This window comes from Eptatretus burgeri, chromosome 16, assembly GCF_056783735.1.
Source record: "Eptatretus burgeri isolate ZD-2024b chromosome 16, Ebu_testis_v1, whole genome shotgun sequence".
Lineage (NCBI taxonomy): Eukaryota > Metazoa > Chordata > Myxini > Myxiniformes > Myxinidae > Eptatretus > Eptatretus burgeri.
Window position 1 is genome coordinate 32,868,092 of NC_140976.1, and position 18,080 is coordinate 32,886,171.

Genomic DNA, 18,080 nt, shown 5'->3' on the forward strand with positions numbered 1-18,080 from the left:
TGCTGGAATCGAACAGGGCATTAGCAGAGATGAATTACCGCACATATGATGCATCACTATGACGTCATATAAATTTTTATGACCTCATTCGTATTTTTTTTGTCATTTTTTGTTTTTTGTTTCATTTGTTTCACAGCCTACAGTTTTCATCAAATTCCTGAAACTTGGCATAAATATGTAGAAATACCCTGCGCAGACAGTAACGATCTCCGATTTTGAAAATTCCTCCTAGAAAAAAAGTTATGACGTCAAAATATCTCCGCTAATGGAAATCGCCTAAAAAATTATCTCAAACTAGGCAAGCTTTTTGAATTCTGCTTGTGGGAATTGAACAGGGCATTCGCAAAGATGAATTGCCACACATATGATACATCACTATGACGTCATATCAATTTTTATGACATTCCTATTTTTTGACATTTTTTGTTTCACAACCCAGAGTTTTCATCGGATCTTCGTGAAACTTGCCATGTATATGCAGAAAGCCCACGTGCAGGCAGTAACCATCTCCGATTTTGGAAATTCTTCCTAAAAAAAGTTGACGTCATAATATCGCCGCTAATGAAAATCGCCTATACCATTATCTCCGAAACTAGGCAAGCTGTTTGAATTTTGTTTGCAGGGATCAAGCTGGGCATTAGCACAAATAATTTATCACAAACCTGATACATCACAATGACGTCGTATTCGTTTCTATGATGTCATCATTAAGAGGACGAGGATCTTAGCTCATTTGAGCTTGTTATAGCTAATCTGGATAGTTTGTCACCACTCATTTTGTGGGCATAACAGCTGTGAACATAATTTTTGTGTTCTCACTTGTAGTTCTTCCTCCAGCACAATACATTTTTCAGTTGTTTGTGTGCTTTCATTTGTGTTTGTTTGTCTGTTTGTGTGCTGGTATGTTGTAGATAAAACCTGCATGGACATTCGAGATGGTGTGGTGGAGGAGGGCCAGGACTTCACACCACGAGGAAATGATCCGTGTCTCACTTGCACGTGTCACCGAGGCGAGGCCGAGACCTGCGTGGCGGCACTGTGTGAGCGGCCACAAGCCTGTCAGCGTTTCCAGATTGATCCACGCGAGTGCTGCAAGTTCACCTGCCTTGATCCAGGTCCACCTTCACTGTTTACTTGTGTCATTACTGTTGAAGTGTGCCCATGTATTTTTGTGCAATTATCCTCACAATTGGTTATTGAACGTGAAGGTGGCATGATGACGCGGACAGCCTTTGGGCAATGATCAATTACGGAACAAATCCTGCTCAGAATTCTTCTCAAATTGTTTTTTAGTGCATTGAATGTTCCTTGAATTTCTGACACTTAAAAAAAAAAATTGTTAAAAAATGGGTGCACATAGAACTAGAATGACTCGGTAGAGCGCAAACCTCCGCCAGGCAGCACAGATTACATTTTGTATCCCACTTATCGGCTGTATCTGCATCCGGACTTTAAAGAAAATCGAATTGGTTTGTTCTTGTCACCGACCCAACTCATCCACCACGTTTTGTCATAACCCGTCCACAACTTTTTGAAAAATCATACTATATATCGTTTTTGGCCCCATCTTTCAAAAGCAAAGAATCTCGTCCAAAAAAAAAAAAAAATCCAGATTGGGATCTTCACCAAAATCTAATCAAGTCGTCTTTGTCACACACCCAACCTGTCCACCAAATTTAATTTGAATCCTTCCACAACATTTTGATATATCCTGCTCACAGACAAACAGACAGAGGTGAAAACGTAACCACCATCCACCTCTGGTAATAATGAAATTTAAAGCAAGATTAACAACCTGGAGATTTGTTACAGGTAAGTCTTTTTATTGTTACTTGTGCTTTCTCTTATCTTTCTTTGTCGCATCCCATCTGTCATCAGATGGGGTTTCGACGTACCGAATATGAAATTTCCATTTGGCATGGTCTTTAGCCACGTGAGAGATCTGATGGCCATTTAATCTGGTAATTTCCTGGACTGCATCATGATACCATTGTTTTTTCGGATGTCACGTGGTCTTTCACCAAAAACTCTGATCTCCTGTAACTGCTCGGAAAGTCGCTAATCTGACACCACAAGACATGGCACATGCATCTTTAACACCGCTCGCATCTCCATTCGAATGAACGAAGCGAGAGGCGAAGCTGTAGTTGTAGCGGCAGTCTGAACTCAGAAAGGATTGACAGAGGAGAAAAAAAAAAGTGCAGTCAGAGTTCAGAGAAGCATGCCAAGCTTAAGAAGCATAGCCACAGTTGATCCCATGGAAAGCACAGCGAAAGCCCCAAGGGAACTTGGTGTAAGACCAATGGTGATGAGCACAGGTGAATACATGCTTTGTTTAAACATAGTTTTGTGTTACTTCCTCCACTCCCGTAGCCAACATGTGGCACTCAACGAAACCCTTTCTTCTCCTCTCCCTGTCAAGGCTGTCTGACTCCCAAATATCTCTCCCTGGTTACTCCCTCTTCCGGTATGACAGACCTGAGCATCGTCCGAGTGGAGGAGTTGCTCTCTTCATCAAAGACTCTATTCCTCACTCTCCATGCACTGCCCTCACTCTCCCACATCCCCAGGAATACTTCTGGCTACGGCTTCCTCCACTCCCACCTCATGTTTATATGTGTACTGTACCATCCACCAAACAGTGATGACTCCATCGACACCTCTCGATCCGAAAACATGGACCAACTTCTATCTCCTCATCCAAACTCTCTCTTCCTCATATGGGGTGCTTCAGTTGTCATCATGCCAGTTGGCGAGGTGTGGGTACCTCTCTCACCTGTCATGGCACCTCAGCAAAAGCTTTCTGCGACTCATTGGGACTGACTCAATCGGTCAACTTCCCAACCCGGATCTCAACCAATGGTACTCCATCTCTTCTGGATCTAATTTTGACAAATTTCCTGGAAAATATCTGCTGTTCTTCCTCCGCTCCAATCAGTTCTTCTGTCCACTTCCTTGTCAAAGTGGTCATCTCTGGCTATTTTCAGAGAACCATCTCACCGCCGTTGAGTCTGGCATTTCACTCAAGCCGACTGGCAGGGTCTCCAAGCAGCCATCGAACGTAGAGACTGGTCTCCTATTGCTACTTTCTCCAACATCAACTCATCCTGGGAATTCTTTCAAAGAAACTTGCTCTCCCTCATGCACAGATTTATCCCATCTCGTCTTCAGTTGTCCTCTCCTTCCTCCCGCCCTTGGCTCACTGAAGCTTGTGGTGGGGCAGTTGTCCTGAAACAACTTGCCTTTGCCTCATGGAAAGCAAACCCAAATGAGAGGAATCTCAGTTCCTTCCATAAAGCTTGGAACAAGTGTGTATCTACCCTCAGGAGAGCCAGAAAACAACATCTTTCGAAGCTCAAGTCTGAACTTTCATACCTCTCTCCCTCCTCAAAATCCTGGTGGCGTCTAATAAAATCTTTTTCTGGTGTATGTTCCCCCTCAATCCCCTCCCTTACCTAAAATGGCCGCACTGCTGATACCGCACGTGAAAAGGCTGAATGCCTAAACTTGGTGTTTGCAGCTAAATCTTGCGTCCAAAACCCATTGCTTTCTGTACCCACCTTACCTAGTCGCACCCAACTGTCTGTCCCTGGACTCTGTGTCCTTTTCTCCTTACAAGGTGGAGAGCTTGCTGTCAAACCTCGATTCAGATTCTGCAACCGGTCCAGACGGCATCAGCCCACGTGTCCTAAAAATCTGCTGTTCTGCTTTTGCTCACCCTCTCTCTGTTCTATTCACCCTTGAATTTGCTCAAGGTCCTCTGCTATCTGCTTGGAAATTGGCAAACATTACTGCCCTGCATAAAAATCTGCAAAAACAGATCCCTGCAACTACAGACCAATCAGCCTTCTGCCAATCATCAGCAAGGTTATGGAATCCATCATCTCTTCAGACATTAAACCCTTCCTCTTCTCCATTGGCTTGATTTACAATCTTCAATTTGGTTTCAGACCAGGTCACTCTACTTTGGATATGCTGCTTCTGCTCTCCCAACAATGGATGGAGATCCTCAATGCCGGACATGAAATCAGAGCCATATCCCTAGACATATTGCGTGATTTTGACATGGTCTGGCACCCTGCCTTGCTCACCAAACTCTCTTGCTATGATATCCAAGGCCATCTCCACTCATGGCTCGCAGACTTCCTCTCCTGTCGCAGTCAATATGTGGCCCTAAATGGAGTTCTTTCATCCCCTCTTCCTGTTCAGGCTGGAGTTCCTCAAGGTAACGTTCTGGGCCCTGTTCTTTTTCTGGTTTTCATCAATGCTCTCTCTGAAAAATCCTTTTTATCTCTTTACTGATGAATCCACCCTCTGCCGTACCATCTGTCATCCCTCATTCCGGCAAGCAGCAGCTTCTTCGCTCACTGCAGATCTGGATAAAATCACAAACTGGTCCAACACGTGGAACATGTCTTTCAATCAGGACAAATCTCACACTCTCACTATGTCTCTCCGAAAGGACCATTTGGAACCCCCCCCCCTGCACTTTCTCAACAATCCTCTCGAAGAAGTCCTTTCTTTCAAGCTTCTGGATCTCACTATCTGCCATGACCTTTCCTGGGAAAGCCACATTTCAAACCTCGTCTCCAAAGCCAGTCGCCGACTCGGAATCCTCCGTCGTGCAAAGTCCTTCTTCAGCCCACCTGAGCTCCTGACCACCTACAAAGCTTTCGTCCACAACCTGATGGAGTACTGCTCTCCCCTCTGGGGTTGTGCTCCTGCCTCCCACCTTTCTCGGCTTCACGCTGCAGAAACCAAGGCATTTTGACTCATTGACATCTCCCGCAATGAGGCTGAGACTTTGGGCTTCTCACTCAATCACCGCAGGTTGGTCACTGGTCTTTCTGTCTTCTACCGTCTCCTCTCCAGCCTAGCCCCTCCTGCTCTCTCTGCGATTTGTCCCCACCACATTTCCGCACGGCGCTCAAGGTCCGCCAACAACCCCCTTCTGGTAAAACTACCAAAATCACGAATCACTGCTCACATTCACTCTTTCATTCCTCTTTTTCCCCGCCTTTAGGAAAAACTGCCTCACTCTATTCATTCCCATTCTTCCCTCCAGGCCTTCAAAACAGCTATTCGCCACCACCTCTCGTCATCCCCCATCAAAATCCTCGATCTTGTCTACCTCCGATAATCCATCCAAGCCCACCTCCTTCAAGTTCCCTGCTTTCCTTCCTGAAAGTCCCTGTGATGTCCATCTTGTATTCCCCATGTTCCCCGTCCCATCCCTCTCCCTTCCACAGATCTCCTAATGTTCTGTTCCACAGATCTCTGTTCCCCACTGTTTTGTCCTTCCCACTCCCACCCGTCTTGTCTCATGCCCCCCCCCTGCTGTGCATTGTGTGTTCGCTCTCACACGAGCCTCAACAAGGTATACAAAAATAAAAGAAAAAAAATACTATCCACCCGTGCGGGAGTGACTGTCATCTCTGCAAGAAACAAGCATGAGTTCCTGTTACTAGGGTGTAGTGTTCTCTGGTCAGGGGGGATTTTTGGCCAACTTTGAAGTCACGTGATGCGAAAATGAAAGTGAATATCGAAAATCTGGCCTGACCAAATCTCGATATTGTCCCATAGATTCATATGCCACCATCAAATTCAAGATAACTTATGAAATGTAGGAGGAGATAGATTTTTAAAATCGTCATTTTGCAACTACATGAAGCAGTTTTCGCAAAATTCAAAGTCACGTGACGTGCACGTATTCGAAGATATTGGTATTCTTTTGAATGGACATGAAAGACAAGGTCAGCTGCTATGCAATGACACCATTCACTAACTTTTACCATGCCCAGTAGAGAATATATAGCCTCCTGAAGGTAGGGCAGTTTTTGCAAACTTTGAAGTCACGTGACGCGAAAACGAAAGCGAAATTCGAAAATCCGTCCCGACCAAATTTAGATATTGCCCCATACATTCATATGCCACAATCAAATTCCAGATCGCTTGAGAAATGTAGGAGGAGATAGATTTTGAAAATCGTCATTTTCGCATTTTTTGCCAACTTTGAAGTCACATGACACGAAAACGAAAGCGAATATCGAAAATCCGTCCTGACCAAATTTAGATATTGTCCCATAGATTCATATGCTACAATCAAATTCAAGATCGCTTGAGAAATGGTGGAGGAGATAGAATTTGAAAATCGTCATTTTCGCAACTTCAAAGGCCTCGTGACCTTGACCTTGACATTCGGTGACCTTGAAAGTCATACCATCGTGTATGTCTCATCGACCTCTATCAGGATCACTAATGACCAGATATCCCACTTCAAGTTAATTGTGAACGGACGGACGGATGGACGGACGGATCGAAGGACATCGACACCCATATTATTAGGTCATGATCGAAGAGATGACCTAAAAAGGCTGGAGTACCCCAAAGCAGTGTTCTGGTCTCATCTCATTCCCAATCTTCATCAATTATCTCTGTCCTCTTGGGGAACGGCAATAATCCTCTCTATCTCTTTGTTGATGACTCTGCACTCTGCCGTGACAACCCTCATCCTTCTGAAAGACAGGCAGCAGCCTTTTCCCTCTCCTCAGATCTTAACAAAATCACAAACTGATCAAACACCTGGAATATGCTTTTCAATCCTGAGAAATACTGCACACACACTCTGAAAGGACTGTTCCACAAACCCTCCAATCTACTTTCTCAATAACTGTCTCAAAGAGGTTCAGTCACTCAAACTCTTGGGTCTCATTCTCAGTCATGATTTCCCTTGAATAAGCCATATTTCAAAGTTGGCCTCCAAAGTCAGACACCGACTGGGTATCCTCCATCGTGCAAAGTCTTTCCTTGGTACACCTGAGCTACATCCACCTATAAAGCTTTAATCTGCAGCTTGATGGAGTACTGCTCTCCCCTCTGGGCTAGCTCCCCTGCCTCACATCTCGCTCAGCCTGATGCCGTGGAAACCAAGGCTTTCAAGATCATTGGAATCTCTCACGGTGAAGCTTTGTCAATGGGCCTATCATTTCGCCATCCCCGACAGATCTGTGGTCTCTCATTCATCTTCCTCCTCATTTCTGGTTTTGCACCCTTTGCCCTTTCCATGCTCTGTCCCCCCACCCCCCCAACACCTCCCAATTATCTGCAAGATGTATGCAGTCCACCAGCATCCCCCTCCTTGTGAAACTGCCTAAATTCAAAACCACTGCCCACCTCCAATCATTTAATCCTCTCTTTTCCTGCCTGTAAAACAGCCTTCCACACTCTCTTCGTTCTCATTCTTCCCTCTTTGTCTTCTAGATAATTGTTCACTGCCATCTCAAGTCATCCTCCATCCAAAGCCATGATCTTTTCTATACCCGTTCAACCACGACCACCTTCACAAAATTTTGTTTGGGTATCCATCTTGTCCACACCTTGCGTTCTCCTTTAACCCTCATCGTTACCTGCATCCCTTGTTTGTCCATCTCTGTCTACCTTCTTCCTCTGCCTTGTTATTGGTGTTTTCCCTTTCTCTTGCTGTTTCCTTTGTTATGTTGTGTCCTTGCTGTTTCATGAGCCTAGACCATGGATTAAAAATACAATACAATGAATTTCTGTCCAAGCTGTCTTGAGGACAAAAATCCCATCGACGGTTCTCTGATTTTCTTTGCAGTCACACTAAAACAATCTCTGAATTCTTAAGCCAGGGAGGGCGGTGGTCACACTGTGTGAACAGCTTGAGACATTCCATCAAGCAACCGATGATCGACTTGATGGTCCAGAGAGCAGCAAGAGGAAGTTTCAACCAATCTATAATGAAGGAAATTGTGAACCAAATGACAAAGCAGCAGCAAAAGTAGAAGTTGTAAGTTTTGTGGAGCACAGTGAGATCAAGAAACGGTGCTTTGTGAAACGTTTCAGTGCAAGGCATAACGGTTGACATTGCTCTCACCACAAACAATCACCACTGCAACACTGAGGTAGGTTACCAGCTTGACGAATGACTTGATGGGAATGCAGGCTTTGCAGGAACAGCATGCTTGAACAAAGAATGCACTGGACATTGGAGTTGGTCCACACTGAAAATGAGCCTCTGTTCTTCTTCTTCTTCTTCTTCTCCTTCTCCTTCTTCTTCTTCTTCTCCTCCTCCTCCTCATTTTGTTGTGGCGTGACTATGCCGTTGATGCTGTGCCTCTATACAAGTACATTGGTTCTCATTTCGCCGACCTCGGAAGGATGACAGGCTGAGTCAACTCCACCTGGTGTTAATTCAGTGGAAAACGGGGCTCGAACTCAGGACCCTAAGATGCCAAGACGGCCAACTTAACCGTTAAGCCAACACCAAGGTTAACCTCAGAACTGCAAGCTCCTCAGAAGGTCCTCGCCCCAAAGGGAGAACCGCCCGAGCAGCGTACAACATGAGCGACCTCAGTGACGTCACCTCTTTGATCTGCTTCATCTGTTGTGGTCTCATCATCTCTCTCGACATCAGGTTCACAAACCTTCATAACTATGTGCCTCATTTCTTGAGGGCCAATCTCACGGTTACTCAAGTGTCCAAAGCCATTATCTATCTGAGCCAGTCGCCATTTGTCTGGGCACATCCTTGCTCTGCCACTTTAACTGTGCTATTGTCAAATGACTGCTTGCTTCTGACTCGTGATGGATTGCTCATTGAGTGCCTTTTTTGTGATTATTAACCTATGGGCCTATCTCTTAAGCTGAGTCGGTGGTCTTTGTCTTGTATCGCCTCCTTTCTGGTCTTGCACCCTCTGCTCTTTCTGTGCTTTTTACCCTCGCCCCCCCCTCCCTCCACCCCCTCCAGGTTTCTGCAGGGCTCACACGGTCCACCATAAACCCCCTTCTGGTTAAACTACCTAAATTCAGGATCACTGATCACCTCCACTCATTTGGTCCTCTTCCCCCCCCCCCCACTGGTGGAACCAACTTGCACAAAGTCTTTAATATCATTCTTCCCTCCAGTTCTTCAAGACAGCTGATCACCACCATCTCAGATTGTTCCCAATCCAACCCCATGATGTTTTCTACCCTTGTTAACCGCACTTAAACCCTCCCAATTTTCCAGTATTCCCTCCTTGGAGTTTCCTTCCGTATCCATCTTGGCCAGCACATGTATGCGTGTTTTGCTTCCTGTTTTTGTCTGGTACATCCTGATCTGTTCATTGTGCTTGCTCTTGCACGATCCTCGATTATGTATACAAAAACAAAATCTAATAAAATTTATTTTCCACCCTCGGGACCAAACATAAATATATCCAATACTTATAACTGCACTGACAGCTTATACAGCTCCAAATCCTCCCCCTCCCCCTCCCCACCCCCTTTTCCAAACATGATTAAGAGTAAAATCATCATTTTAGGCTTACTCTGTACATGAACAAGCCCCAGATAAGTCCTTCCCATCAGTGTTAATGAGAACCTAATCCAGATACACAGTCCATTCATTGGTAACAATCCGTCGTGGGGGTTGGGTTTGGGGGGGGGTGGAGTTGTCTAACACGGGCCTTGCACCGACCCACAAACTCAGGAGTTTGCAGTACGAGCAGGTGCCCGTTCGTCGAGCTGAGAAAGTTCCCCCAAGTCTTTCATTATGCAGACGCACAGCCCTTTCTCTCAGGTACCTTTCCAAGTATTTTGGCTTCTTTCAGAAGCTTGGTGAGCCATTCCAGGTAGCAATCCTTATCCCAGACACGCAATGACGCACTAAGCATTTCTTTTCCAAGTATTTTGGCTTCTTTCAGAAGCTTGGTGAGCCATTCCAAGTAGCAATCCTTATCCCAGACACGCAATGACGCACTAAGCATTTTGAGGTGGATAGAGTCATTTTGAAAGTGCCGTGTTTATAAAACAGTACATCATCTAAAGAAATACAAATGAATTATCTCAAGCATTGTCGACGATGTGACAAAAATTCAGACGTTTATAGAACACAATGCGGTGTAATTCACATCAGGTCCGGAAGCACATCTTTTTATCTTGTTCAGTTAAACATCACAACATATAAAACAAAATTTATGTTGCACAATACCACATCATTGTGCTCGTTGCACTTTGCTCTTCTTCCAGCATTTGTATGGAAAACTGCTCTCCAAGTTCCTGAATCCATAATACATCCTCGTGGGCAGCTTTATAAAGATGCGAAAGAAATGAGGAATGTTCATCAAAGTGCCAATTCCGCATCGTTATCAAAGCTTTAACTTCACTTCTTATTATCAGAATAATGAATGAAACTCAAAATTGGTTTAGACTTTTAAATTAGGATGCTTTTAAATGGCAATTTTTTCTTCTGTCGTTGCCTTCCAGCCCACTCCGCACGATTGAGGACGAGACGATTGCAGTCATGGCATTAAGACTTTGGGTGTCAGTCATCAAGTCGTGTGACATTGCTTGGGAATCCGATTTGCTGCGCACGGTGTGAAATGCGATCAATGTTTTGGCAGTGCAACACAAACCTCGACCTTTTTAAAACGATGACTGTGGAACGAAGCATCGCTACTTGGCAGCACCAATGATGACGTTTAATTGTGGCTTTGCTTACTCGGAATAGTTTGCACAAAACGGTCTCTTTTTTTTTTTCTCCTTTTTATTTTTGGTCAAAATATCGTCTTGGGACTTTTTGTGCTACTGTGGGAATAAATGTTGGGGAAATGACGCAATTCAATTATTTTTTTTTTTTTTACAGGATCCACCGATGTATTTATCAGCTTATTGTCTTTGTTTCTGAAGTTCACAGTTAAACTTGCGGCAGTAAAGGACACTGCATACATTTGTGACAGCAACGGTTACCTTTTGTTGATATATGTGATATTGTGTGTGGTTTTGATGGAGTTTTCTCATCAGAGGTAGCTTTTATAATTTTTGAATCGTACAAGGAAAGTAGCCACTTGTTTTGTGGCTTGACCATCTTGAACGAAGTACCGGTAATCATCCTACATTCATTATCCCAACTAGTCTTTCATAATCATGCCACAGATTTTGCAGACGACCAAATTATTGATCTTCATCCAAACAGGTCAGGTCAGGTATGAGAGCATGTGCCGGAGCAGCGCGTTTCAGGCAGCGCATCGCAAAAAAAGGGGTAAAAAAATCCAAACAGGTAGCCAAAATGAGCTGACCCGGCCAATGGTGCGAAAAGATGCGCATGTGATCGACACGGTCCGATGTCTCTTGAAGAGAACAGTGCAATGAACATCAACAATGGAATCCATCCGTCCATTGGGAACATACTCCTGTGCAGAGTGTTGGTGCTGCTTGAGCAGTCTCCTTGGCTATTTGGTACAATCCTGGACGGGTCGCCACTCCGACACAGTATACCAGCATGCTGGCACTCATTTTGCCAACCTCGGAAAGATGACAGGCAGAGTCAACCCCACCTGGTATTAATTCAACAGCTGAGTGGGATTTGAACTCAGGATCCTTGGATCCTGAGCCCACCACCCTAACCATTAAGCCAACACCAGGCATACAATGGAATCCCATCCAACAAATATCAACAATGAAGAGAACAGGACGTTAAAGCTTCGTACAGAGAACAGGACGTTAAAGCTTTGTACAGTGAACAAAGTACAATGGAGGTCTGTCATCACACATGACGGGAATACGAGCATTGAGGACCGAACATTGTTCAGGGCAGAAGTCGTATACATATAGGAACAATTGTATGTTTATTTTTGTCAAGGCCTTGTTATCGCGCGATTGGTTAAGGAGCCTAGCAATTTCACGCCATGCACGCCATAGCGGTGATAGAGGCGGGGGGGGGGGGGAAATGTGCGTGTTGGAATCATTTTCTGATGATGCAGCCCTAATTGAGAATCTTGGTTACATTTGAGAGTTTGTCTCCTGTTTTGAAACAGCTTCCCCTCACTCTTTGGTCTAAAAATTAACAAAAAGAAAGCTGAGATTCTTTAGCAGACATTCAGACAGCCCTCCCATGGCCCACAAGTCTACATTGCTGGCACCTCACTTGATTCAGTCAAATGGTTTCAATATGTTGGCAGCACAGTCACAGTAGACAACTGTGTATGCAGTAATTGATAACCACATTCATTGAGGCTTCATAGCTTTTTGTGCACTGTGAAAACGAGTTTGATCTCTGCACAGAATCAAAATGGCCATTAAATCCAAAATTCACTGGGAAGTTTTGTTCTCAGCTCGATGATATGCCATTGAGATCCCAACACTCAAAACCTGCCCCATGGCACCTGAGACAAATTCACTGGATCACATGGAAGGACAGTGTCACAAATGTGGAGATACCCTAATATGCAAACTTGACTCTGGTAGTGTTGAGGCCATGATCACAAGGTATCATTTGCTATGAGCTGTACACCTGTACACCTGTACACCCAGTATAAGGAGGTGGTCATCAGGTCTCAAAGGCAGTGTCCCGTAACAAATTTTCAAGAGGAAGAAGCATCTCAAAAACCAAAAGCTATGGTTACCAAATGGCATCTGAAAGTTTTGCACATCCCTGTGGCTTCCTGGGAAAAGTGTGCGCCAAATCCCCCAGCGTGGACGGCAGCCATTTTGGATGAAATTGAGACATGTTTTCATCTACGGAAAGGGTTTCCATGGAAAGGGTTTTATTTTGAGATGTTGCCTTTACTCACATTGGTAATATAAATGTACAGCCTAACTTAAAAAAAAAAAAATTTGTATACCTTGTCGAGGCTCGTATGAGAGCGAACACACAACGCACAGCAAGGGGACATGAGACAAGAGGGGCGGGAGTGGGAAGGACAAAACCATGGGGAACAGAGACAATAGGAGATCTGTGGAAGGGAGAGGGATGGGGCATGGAACATGGGGAATACAAGATGGACATTACAGGGACTTTCAGAAAGGAAAGCAGGGAATTTGAAGGAGGTGGGCTTGGGTGGATTATCGGGGGTAGAAAAGATCGAGGATTTGGTTGGGGGATGATAAGAGGTGGTGGTGAACAGCTGTTTTGAAGGCCTGGAAGGAAGAATTTGATTGAACAGAGTGAGGGAGTTTATTCCAAAGGTGGGCAAAAAGAGGAATGAAAGAGTGAAGGTGAGCAGTGATTCATGAATTTGGTAGTTTTACCATCAGGGGGTTGTTGGCGGATCTTGAGTGCCCTGCAGAAATATGGTGGGGACAAATCGCAGACAGAGAAAAGGGGGGGGGGGAGACCGGCGAGGAGACGGTAGAAGACAGAAAGACTACCGACTTGCCTGTGGTGAGAGAGTTAGAGGCCCAAAGACTCAGCCTCATCGCGGGAGAAACCAATGATCCAAATTGCCTTGGTTTCCACAACGTGAAGCGGAGAAAGTTAAGAGGCAGGAGCATCATTCCAGAGGGGAGATCAGTACTCCATCAGGCTGTGGATGAAAGCTTTGTAAGTGGTCAGGAGCTTAGGTGGGTTGAGGAAGGACTTTGCACGACGGAGGATTCCCAGTCGGCGACTGGCTTTTGAGGCCAGGTTGGAAATGTAGCTTTCCCAGGAAACATCATGGCAGATAGTGAGACCGAGAAGCTTGAAAGAAAAGACTTCTTCCAGAGGATTGTCGAGAAAGTGGAGGGGTGGGGGGGGGGGTTCCAAATGGTCCTTTCGGACAGACAAATTGTGAGTGTGAGATTTGTCTGGATTGAAAGACATGATCCACATGTTGGACCAGTTTGTGATTTTGTGATTTTATCCAGATCTGCAGTGAGTGAAGAAGCTGCTGTTTGCCGGTCTGATGGACGACAGATGGTACAGCACAGGGTGGAGTCATCAGCAAAGAGATAAAGAGGGTTTTCCAGAGTCGGAGAGATCATTGATGAAAACCAGAAAAAGAACAGGGCCTAGAACGCTACCTTGAGGAACTCCAGCCTGGACAGAAAGAGGGGATGAGAGAACTCCATTTAGGGCCACACGTTGACTGCGACAGGAGAGGAAGTCTGGGAGCCATGAGTGGAGATGGCCTTGGATCCCAGAAGGAAGAGAGTTTGGTGAGCAGGGCAGGGTGCCAGAATGTCAAAAGCACATGATATGTCCAAGGATATGGCTCTGATTTCATCTCTGGCATTGAGTACTTCCATCCATTTTTGGGAGAGCAGAAGCAGCATGTCCAGGGTTGAGTGACGTGGTCTGAATCCAAATTGATGATCGTAAATCAAGCCATTGGAGAAGAGGAAGGATTTAATGTCTGAAGTGATGATTGATTCCATAACCTTGCTGATGATTGGGAGAAGGATGATTGGTCTGTATTTGCAGGGATCTGTTTTTGTACCTTTTTATGCAGGGCAGTAATGTTTGCTGATTTCCAACTAGATGGCAGATGACCTTGGGCAAATGAGAGGGTGAATCGAACAGAGAGAGGGTGAGCAAGAGTAGAGGAGCAGGTTTTTATGACACGTGGACTGATGCCGTCTGGACCGGTTGCAGAATCTGAGTCGAGGTTTGACAGCAAGCTCTCCACCTTGTCAGGAAAAAGGACACAGTCCAGGGACAGTTGGGTGTGACTGGGTAAGGTGGGTAGAGAAAGCGTTGGGTTTTGGACACAAGATTTTGATGCATATGCCGAGTTTTAGGCATTCAGCCTTTTCGTGTGGGGAATCGGCAGTGTGCCCATTTGAGGTAAGGGTGGGGATGGAGGGGGAACATACACCAGAAACAGATTTGATTAGATGCCACCAGGATTTCTGGAGGGAGAGAGGTTTGAAAGTTCGGACTTGAGTTTCGAAAGATGTTCTTTTCTGGCTCTCCTGAGGGTACACACTTGTTCCAAGCTTTATGAAAGAAAGACTTTTTCTTTCCCCTGCATTGAAGGCCGAGTCGATTTGATGGACTCCCATTGCTTCAGCTTTTGCACTCTTAAGGGCACTTCATCCAAAAGGGAATTTGGTATTATATTGCATTTATTTTTGTTGGAAGCGTTGTTTTAAAATCTAATAAAATGTACTTTTTTGCAGCCTGTCAATGTGGATGTTATTCCTAAACAAGTCGTATAAGCAATTTCCAGCAATGTCGTTTGATACATAAATGTGTCGCTGATTTGACAATGGCATGATGGCGTTCTCATTGTAAAGCTGGCTGATTGGCAGGTTCGTCGAGTCTCTTTTTCTTGTTCTCACTCTACACTTGTTGAATGGATTCGTTCTACAAACTTCCAAGTGGAGATTTATTCGAGTTAATGAAGTGCTTTATTGGTGACTGACTTGACTCGTTTGAAGTTTCTTGTGAACCAACCTCTCTTCTCATGTGTGCAGCCGGTGGCAGCTTTTTGGATGGGATGGCAAGTGGCATGCGTCTTATTGTAAGCTGCATCTCCTCCTTCCTCATTCTTTCCCTCCTACTGTTCATGGTGCATCGTCTTCGGCAGCGACGACGCGAGCACATCGAGTCTCTCATCGGGGCCAATTGTAAGTGCATTACTACTGGAGTGTCTTCACTTTTGCTGCTTTTGTGTTGCTTCAAGGTAGCAGAACACCATTTTGCGTCCCCTCATTATTAATTTCAAATCTTGACAACTGAGTGGTGTATTGTTCATTTATTTTTATTCCCTCACACAGTGCACCACTTGGGGTTAGGTCGTGGTCGTATCCACGCATTCGACTATGGACCCGAGTCTCTCGGTACAGGCTTCACCCCACTACACTTATCGGATGATGGTGAGGGTGAGGCATTCCAGTTTGCCGAACCTCCACCACCCTACACTGCTTATAAGTCTCCAGACTTTCAACCGCCTGATGACCCCCCGCCTCCCTATGAGCTTGCCATCAATAATCCCCCTCTTCCGGCTGACAATGTGGGTATGTTTCAACTTTGAATGCATGGTGCAAGCTTTCTTTGTATTGCATTATGCTTCTGGATAATGTGTCATGCCACAGTTGCCTGCTGGTTAAATATTACGTCTGTTCGGTTTATGTAAGGGAGTTATTGGTACAGGGTGTGGTTGATTGGTCAATTTTAGTAACCCCCCCCCTCTCTCCAGTAGGGGTCAGTACACAATCTGCATTGTGCCACATGTACATGTGAAAATCGTAAGCTCTCACAAGCGATGGGATGAGGTTATATTTTATCCATGACCTGACCCTGGGTACCTCCATCATGTATGCAAAATTTGGTGGGGATCTATATGATTCTTTGCTGACTGGGAAGGTGGGGAAGCTGATTTAATATTGTGGGATACCCTTTATATAATTATTGTGCAAGTATGAATCCCTCATTTGAATCGATAGCTTTATCCATCCATCGATCCATTGGGACCATACTCTGTGCAGAGCGTTGGTGCTGCCGAAGCAGTCTCCTGGGCTATTGGGCACAATCCTGAATGGGTCGCCACTCCGACATAGGATACCAACAAGCTGGCACTCGTTTTTGCCGACCTCGGAAGGATGACGGGCTGAGTCAACCCCACCTGGTATTAATTTAACAGCCAAGCGGGATTTGAACTCGGGACCCTAGGATCCCAAGCCCATAAAGCCAACACCAGGCATATAGCTCTATGCGCTGACACATTGTATGCACGCACACATGTTGCTGATTTTTAGTGGCACAAATATCCTATTTGATGCTTAGTTATTGCTTTTTAAGAGATTGAAACATTTATTTTCACAACCACATCATGGCCTGTTTTTTTCTCTCTAATATTTTTGTTGCTTATCTCCTTAGACTGAAATGGCTTTAAAAATTTGTCCTGAGTTTATATGTTATGTTGTACTCGCAGAGTACGCCCAACGGGTGATCTTGCTGTTCCTAGCATACAACACGTTCTTTTGACGCATACCTTTATTTGGGCGGTGTTTCGGCAAGTGACAGCTCTTTATACGCAAAAAATAAAAAATAAAACCTGGGTTACGTGCATGAACCAAAAACATACCGACTGCTTATAATTCAAAACGCCTCAACGTACAGGAAAACGTGCGGACAGGAATACTGTACTGTAAATGGTGGAGACTTGTCTTGTAATACCCTCACCCACCTGGAGGGGGCGCTACATACACATTTACATCGAGAATTTTCGTCGTCCCCCCCTCCCCTCCCCCCCTCCAAGATCACGAGCAAATATAAAAAAACACCCTTATACATTAATTGGGTCATGCTGATTCTATCTAGCAATTCTTGATGCAATTGGCCCAGAACTGTAGGAGAAGTATCGTGGTAAACAAACAAACCCCCAAACAAACGTACAAACACCGGTCCATGAATTACAGTCAGGATGGTAATGTCCGTCATCACGTGTAGTTATTCGCATACATGTTTCGGCAAAGGACAATAACGGTATCAATTATCATTATCGTGAAAATGGTGTCTCGTTGTGGGAAATATATGTTATGTAGAACTTAGGAATGTTTATTACTGATGCTCGCTCTGGCCGTGGGCCGAGAATATTGCGATCATCCCATCCTGTGCGTCTGTGCGTTTGTCTGTTTTTCGGCAGAATATTTGGGATGACGACAGCAGCTAAAATCGCCAAATGTGGCACAGAGTTTCAGACTGTGACTGTCTCAGATGAGTTCAACTTTGAGCTCACAAAGAAAAATATACAATGAAAATTAGTGTAGGACTATGTTTATTCGCACTGCGGCCACGCTAGAGTTTAGGTTCCTGCCCCAAGCGGTGTATTGCACAAAGAGAAAATGACCGCATGAGTCAGAACCTCCTTCGAGTGAATTCTAGTTGGTTTTAAAGTTGTGTGTTTTGTTATCGTGCTGGACCTGCCTGTCTCTTTCATATATTTTCCCCACAAACCCCATGAGCGTTGAGAGTATAAACTCGTTACCGGCTCAACGGATCACAAATATATACTCAGTCGGTGGATGAAGTGTACTTTTGGGAGCAGCATGGGTGGAAGATATGAGTTACCCTTGAGCTGGGCGAGCACGAGGTGAGAAAGTGGACCCGGGCCAACAAGAGATTCCACCCATGCACAGAGTGGGTGTGGATAGTGTTGTGATATCACATTGCCTGTTGCCAAGCAGACCCACCCGATTCACTTTCTGCTTGAATTTGTGATAAAAAGGGAATTAGTTGTCTGAGGTTCAAGTTGGATTATGAGGACCGGAGTGTGTCGTTCCTGCCTCGTGGGGAACCGATGATCACTTGGAAACTGCGAGGTTCAGAGCCTTGATGAGTGGAAGCCTGTTTTGCTCACCCTGTGTTAGTTTGG

General features: G+C 45.0%; 1 protein-coding gene across 6 annotated transcripts in view; it reads left to right on the top strand.

The window, feature by feature from the left end:
* Positions 1-18,080, top strand: part of DGCR2 (DiGeorge syndrome critical region gene 2) — a 94,864-nt gene that overhangs the window by 34,285 nt on the left and 42,499 nt on the right. For 4 of the 6 annotated variants that reach the window (XM_085859383.1, XM_085859380.1, XM_085859379.1 and 1 more), the window contains exons 8-10: positions 912-1,115; positions 15,178-15,330; positions 15,481-15,716. In XM_085859383.1, the coding sequence (XP_085715509.1) occupies positions 912-1,115; positions 15,178-15,330; positions 15,481-15,716 (593 nt within the window). Of the gene's footprint in view, positions 1-911; positions 1,116-15,177; positions 15,331-15,480; positions 15,721-18,080 lie in introns of all 6 variants that reach the window. The other 2 variants (XR_015052334.1, XM_085859381.1) reach the window with 1 other exon arrangement.